The 7,088-nt window shown below is 33.6% G+C and overlaps 1 protein-coding gene across 1 annotated transcript; it reads right to left on the bottom strand.

The window, feature by feature from the left end:
• Positions 1 to 3,290: 3,290 nt before the first annotated feature.
• Positions 3,291 to 6,344, bottom strand: LOC100741271 (transcription factor 21). The gene is made up of 3 exons (XM_003492922.4): positions 6,189 to 6,344; positions 5,274 to 5,600; positions 3,291 to 3,905 (listed from the first exon to the last, which is right to left on the bottom strand). Exons 2-3 carry the CDS (start codon positions 5,595 to 5,597, stop codon positions 3,708 to 3,710), a joined length of 522 nt encoding a protein of 173 aa, XP_003492970.1. The 5' UTR covers positions 5,598 to 5,600; positions 6,189 to 6,344; the 3' UTR covers positions 3,291 to 3,707.
• Between the last annotated feature and the right edge of the window lie 744 nt (positions 6,345 to 7,088).

Raw genomic sequence — 7,088 nt, 5'->3', positions numbered from 1 at the left:
CTTTTTTTTTTTTTTTTTTTTTTTTTTTTGAATCGTCGATAGGAATCCGCCTCAGGATTCACATACGCATCGTGTCGTAATGTTTGCGATTTACCTTGAGGATTTGAAACGCGATTTCCGTGCCGTGACAGAAGGAATTTCCGTTCCGCGAACCTTTTTCCTTTTGCTACTCGATTATTTTTTTTGTAACAGAATAATCGATTGAATGCTTAAAGGATAAAGTGCAGTTACTACACTACCAATTTACCTTACGTAATTCAAGAATCGTTTAATTGAGCACTCGTGTTTGTAATCGTTCCTAAGGAGAACGAAATTTTCAGAAAAGGATCGACTAAAAGAGTTACGTTTGCGCTTACGATCGTTTATAATTATCTCCTTAACATTTGATATAAGTATGGTTTTTATATTCGAAATCTTTTATGGAGAAAACTTGTAGCGAGCGCCATCTTTTGAAAAATTTCAGAAAAGTCCGCTTCTGCTATGGACCAAGGAACTAGCGCTATCTCACGTGAGATACTGACATTCGATTGAAAAAATAGAAAACGTGATACTATTAACCTCAACATTTTTTCGTGAATTGAACACAGAATAAATTGTTAGTAAAAACGTAGTAGGGTATTCGATTTTTCATATCACAATAAAATGTCATTTTTACAAAATCTAAAATCACGAACAAAGAACGGAATGAATAGATCCTTAAACGTATAATTCCGTTCCGGAAGCTCCAAAATTTAGACGTGCTTCAGAGTCTGCTCTACTCTTCTTCACTGTTTTAGTGTTATTGCCAACGGTATCAATTTAGTATAAAATAAGACGGAATAGACGCGACGCATTCACTAATTTACTGCAATAGCACTAGTCAATGACGATAGTCATTATTCTAGCTTTACGCTTTCTTGGTATTAGTTTTTGTTCGAGAACCGTGTTAATTTACATGTATTAAGCTCCAGTTTATGAGAAAAATAGTTATACTACAATAGCTAAGCCAATGATAATAATTGCAGATTTACCAGAAATCGTCTTTGAATCTTTACTTTAATCCTTATATATCCTTATATTTTATAACTTATAAATTTTCTTAATTTCATTTCAAGCATAAAACGTTACTCGACAATTACTTACTAAATATACAAGTCTAATATGTTTACAAACGACCTTGTTTTATTTTCTAATATAAGATTATGTTAAAGCATCGTTTTAGTTCAATTATTCAATTAGTTAGAAAATGGGTAGAAAATGGAGTGATGGAATCCGATCATTATTCGTAGCACATCTGTTCGTGGTAATCAGAGTAGAAATAAAGAAATAGTTCATGCGATTAATAATTTCGATGATTCTGATTACGTGGTTAGAAAGGTAAGAGCGTAGTAGCTCTTAGTCAAAATTATTGTTTTAATCAATCATTAATCGGCACGATCAGATGCGAAGAAATTTTTATTTCCTCGTAACAACGAAGTATAATAATTTTCGATTTCATAATCATAAATATATACACAAACCTTTAGATCGTGGGACACGCAGGTGTACTTCATGTCACGTCTATTCTGTTCTTCGTCGCAATTACAGTATTTTTGTTTCTAACTTCACCAACTTCCGTGTTTGAATCGAATATACAGTGGATTTCGTTTATTCGAACCTGTCACGGGACAATCATAAATACTTCGTGTAACTAAAATTTATACGATAAGAACTTACTGGTCTCCCTTACTACTTCACATAATAGTAGTTCACATAATAGTAGTTCACGTTCAGGTAAAGGAGTTCGATCCAGAATTTCATTTAATCAAACACCAACTAAAATTTTGTTTAAATAAACGGACCGTGTTCAAACGAACTAGTAATTGCACTCGACGCAAAATTATAAATTGCAGGGGGCGTAATAAAAACCTTTTGAATGATCGGTACTGCAGAGCATGTAACGTGACGTTCCATAGTATAGACGAAGTGTACATTGTAGATGCCGTCCTTATCGACGATTGAGTAATCGACGATTGAGACTACGAGTATCGTAGAGGACGTAAGAAACATTCTGAATTTTTGGTGGTCGGCATTCCAGAATATTAACCTGGAGGTTTAATAAAGTGCCAAATCTGTATTATTTCTCGTTTATGCTACAATACTTTTTATTATTACGTAGGTGTATCAGAAACTGAAAAAATAGAATATTAACATAGACGATACATAGCATACATAATATTCAACGAAGTTCTGTATTAAATTCTTTTATTATTTTCACATCATACTATTGATTGATCATCGTTATTGATTCAACACAAAATAAGGTAACGACACTATTAGTAAATAGCGTTGAAAGTTATTCGTTTTGGAAATAAGATTCAAACTAATATGCACGTGCTGAAATAGCGTCATGGCATTTTTTTAAAATTCTTTACCGTATTCTTCTTTACCTATGAAACGTTAAATTTATAACATAGATACGTCGTAAATGTATTGGTAGGTCCATTACAAATTTACTAGAATTTTTAATAATTTTAAGCAACATTCTCGCACATTCTCCGTAGTATTTATTAACTTTTCTTAAAGAAAGAAGCAAAGCTGCGTAGAATGAAATTCATAAACTCTGTAATGTTTTATGTCCTCAATGAAATAAATGTTGAAGCGAAACGGGAAAGTTGATACATTTTTCACGGACATTAATAGTACAATGCGCAAAACATCTTTGAGAACGTTCACGCAAGTATGGAAAGGAACATATGATTCACAAAGTTCGAGAAATGGTTTGTATTGACATATGAGGGACCTAAACGATACGCCCAACCTCGGTCGATTTGTAGATGGAACGAGATATATTATTTTAGTTTTGGGTTTATACAAAAAGCCCTTCGGGCTGTTTATTTAACTTAACGTTCTTTATCCTTCTTTTCTTACCACGTCCTTCCTCTGTTTCCATTCCGGAAGCAGCATAAATTTTTCCAACCACAGTTCGAAATTTCCGCGGAATTAATATCTTCGGAATTAAACGGAATGCTATTTTAATGATAATTTTTTGAATTTCCGAGATTAAACGAAATCTCGGCTTCGTGATATTAAATTATTAATTACGTTAAAGTAATATAGTATACGAAAGTAATTATAGATAAAACATAATCGCGCTATCTTCTCGAATAAGTTATCATATTATTTCTATATTATCGTGTCATTTAAATTTTTTAGATAAAGTTCAATTAAATGAAAATTAATTTCAATATCAATCGATTAATTTTAATATTTTCCCATCCTTTTTTTTTTATTATTCGAAATACATATTAAAACTTTTATTTAAACTGGCATAAAAATTCTCCAACTTTTACAGGTTTGTTAAGTTGATCGTAAAATATCATCATAATCATGCATTTATTAATAAAATTACGTCTCAGATTTTCATTTCCAAGTTAAATAAATTAATTACGGGAGAAGAAGTTTGAAAATATATAACCATCGTAGTTTATAATTTATAGAAATACTTTATTGGACTAGCACTTGTGCTTTGGTTACAATGATATTTACGATATCTATATATTATAATAATCGATTTTCAAACATAAATGAGTAGATAAATAAATAGCAGAATAATAAGGCACTCTGCAATAAATAGATTTTCTCGATTATTAGTACTTTTGTAAACGAAGAAACTTCTCGTTGGCGAGCAAAACGTTCTTCTTTTATTTCTCACGATATTCTCTTTGATATCTTCACTGACAGACGTATTAGAAATAGGAAAGTTGTGGCTCGTGATTGTGACGCAGTGACACGCTCTGATGTCCAGAATGATGGAAATTCTGGATCTCATGGTTTCCCTGCTGACCACGGTACTGATTAGAACTAGATGACGTTGACGATGATACGTTGCAACTGTTGTTCATCAACATAGAAGCGTTCCCACCTTGAAGAGCAAACGGCCAAGACTATAAAAAATATTGAGAAAAAATTTAGTCAAAGCTTCCTTTGAAATTGTCCATTCTTTCGATCGAAGAAACGTTAAAGCGAACTCGAGAAGCTCGTATCGTCGAAAAACGTTCTCCTTGTGCGCGTTACAAATTTTATCTGACGATTTTCTAATAAAATGAACGTTCAATTTGAAGTTAAACAATTTTTTACTATAATTTTTTTTATGCTACCTTAAATTATTTTCAATCTTTCTTTTATTAAAGAACAATTTTGGTCGGTCGTAAAAATAAGAAGAAGGATGTAAATTCGATTGGCCCGTAATGCAAAAGGAATAAACGGTTGTTCTCCAAATAATGGAACTAACTAAAGACGGGTAGAAGCTTTGAGGGTGATTCGATCCACCTGGAGAGACATAAACAGAGAACGTGTCTGCGAAGACGACGCGTTGTGACGCCGACTGGATCCACCTGGATTCTCTGTTATTTTACGAACTCGTAATCGTGACACTGAAAATCGCAATTATGCAGAAAACTCGACAATTTGCTCCGCTTATTTTTAGACGGTTAATGTAGTTCCAAAATTTGTATAATAACAATGTTTAAGGCAAGTAACTTTGAACATTAAAAATAAAAAAGAACCTGTTAATTTTTACAATACTATGTATGCTATGTATACAATACGAATGATCACAGAGTCAAATAAAAATCTTCATATTTTTATCAACATCGACATATTCGCGTGTTACGCGTCATCTTACACGTATCTTCTAGTACATTCGCTTGTAAAACCCATTCTGAAATAATGACAATTTCGTATTGTCTAAAATACTTCGGAGCTCCGAAAATCCTTCGGTTTGTATGTTTACTTGTACAGATCATCCTCTTTTACGACTGAAACTCTTCAATCATAAGAAGTAAAAATATCCACATTAATGACTACGATCTATTTAGGACACCCAAAAGGGCGATAGTCGGTGGAAAACTAATTTTTAGAAGCTGATCAGACAAGATAAAGAGACATTGATCGTACGTATCGAAAGAAGCAGGAGAAACACAGTAAGCAAATAAAGAAAATTACAAAGTAAAAAAGAAACGACTGTTTCCTGAATTGCGAAGCAATCGTGAAGAATACACGAAAGAAAAAGAAAACAGTGGATAAGATAATACATGCGAAAAAGCAGAAAGCCAATAATAACTTACATTAAAATTAAAAAAATAAAAAAAAAACAATTACAGTGGAAAACTTTCAGAACACACTAAGTAATAAATTAAAAACCATACTAGGCTACGTTACATCAAATTCTATCACACGCGTTTCGATTAACATAAACATCTGTTCAGTCGTTTATCAAAACAATTAAACCAAATTGCACAAATAAAACTTACCAACGCCAAAGATAAGGATCTGGTTGTCTCCGAGTGCGCATCCCCGTCGTCTCGCAGAACCGCTCGAAGATGAGCAATGTAAGTAGCTGCTAAACGAAGGGTATCCAATTTGCTGAGCTTCGTATCAGCCGGTACCCAAGGTAAAGTTGTCTTTAATCTACAAAACGCCTTGCTGAGTACTCTCATCCGAGCCCGTTCCCTCGCATTCGCCGCGTTTCTTGGCGCACGACTGTCCAAATCGTCTTTACTATACTTTTCTTCCGAAACGAATTCCTCTTCATCGACTTCCAACGTCGGCGTCGAAGCACGTCGCTTGCGTGGCATTTTCTGCAATTATTAATTGCTTCATTTTACTATGCAAATCCTTGCATATTAATTCCCTTCGAACCTTGCATTTACAATGTCGTAACGAGCTATTTTAATCATTTAGCAGCATCTGCAGGGAACAAGTTTCTTAACAAACGAGTTTCTTAAGATTAAAAAAAAAAAAAAAGAAAAAAGCAAAAGAAGATTCTAACTTATTCACGTAAATACACGGAATTAAAGACAGCCTTGTTCGGGAATGAAGATATTACTCTTGAGTTACTAACTATCTTCACTCGTTTAAAATCATGTAAAATCTTCATTGATGTAAAATGTTAACGGGATCGAAGCAGAAGTTCAGAGTCAATTTCAACAGAAATTCCTTTCGCGTGTGAAACTTTGCGATGATTTCTTAAGATTCAGACAATAGAAGATTCTGCACACATGGAACGTAAAGCAATCCTTGGCAAAGAATATGTTGTAATTTTCTTCACTGGTTCGTAAAAAACAAAAGAAAAAGAAAAATAATAACGAGATCGAAGCAGAATTTCGGAGCACCAATTCCTTTTCGAGCGTTGAAACTTTGCAAGGGTTGAAGATGGGACACCTCACCTTTGTCTTTCTTCCGACGAGTTCGATTTTTTCTTCGATCTGTATTATTGGAATGCCACGATAGCTCGCGACGCTCGCGCGAAACTAATTGTACGTCAAAACTGTTAGCCAAGAAGAGGAGGACGAAGAGGAGGACGAAGAGAAGGATGCTGAGAGGAAACGTAAGAAAGAGAAAAGAAAAGGAACATTGACAGGGAAGAGGGAGATTTGAGACGCCTCTGAAAATCGGGCGGAGCTTTCTGAACAGTAAAAGCATCTTCCTTCGGCTTGGCCACGGCCTCCTCTTTTGCTTTTCCTCAAAGTTCTCGCCCAATCGTCTAGTTCTGCGTCATCTGCAGCCACCTGGTCCATCCTTTCCTCTTCTATCCTCTTTTGAAGCGCATATCCACGAATAGCGCTTTTTTCCTATGGAATTGACCTTTGCTCCGAATGTTTTTCTTCCGGATATCCGTCTCGTTTTTTTAAGCAGTTATTGTCCCCTAAAATCCTATTTAATATAATTAAATGCATGAATTGAAAGTTAGATGTAATTGAGACTGATTTCAGAAATGAATATTTTGTGAAAGTTTTTTTATTTCATTAGAAGATAATTCTTTGGTAAAAATTTGATAATCTTTGCAATACGTATAGTTTAATTTTTATTAAATTTTCGTCAACCAATGCACAATGATTTCATTGTTTATGAATGGTATAGAATAAAGCCAATTTTATACATTGAACGAAAGATTTGAAGATAATGAAAAAGAAAACTTATTTTATATCCTTCGATTTTTACTACTAGTTTTTTATATCGTAACAAAATTTAGTAAAGTATTTACTTAACAGAATTCATTAACAACAATCATTTAGTGAGAAAAATTAGTTAATTCTTCACGATGGATTTCTCTTTGTATAAAACTA

Source organism: Bombus impatiens, unplaced genomic scaffold (genome assembly GCF_000188095.3).
Source record: "Bombus impatiens unplaced genomic scaffold, BIMP_2.2 scf_0899, whole genome shotgun sequence".
NCBI classification, from domain to species: Eukaryota; Metazoa; Arthropoda; class Insecta; order Hymenoptera; family Apidae; genus Bombus; species Bombus impatiens.
The sequence above is the reverse complement of the archived record's forward strand: the minus strand, read 5'-3'. Positions and strand labels throughout refer to the sequence as shown.

Excerpts from the sequence above, each read along its gene's own strand:
- LOC100741271 (XM_003492922.4), bottom strand. The coding sequence starts at position 5,597 with ATGCCACGCAAGCGACGTGCTTCGACGCCGACGTTGGAAGTCGATGAA. Across the intron at positions 3,906-5,273 it reads GATCCTTATCTTTGGCGTTG|TCTTGGCCGTTTGCTCTTCA; the intron begins GTAAGTTTTATT and ends TATTTTTTATAG.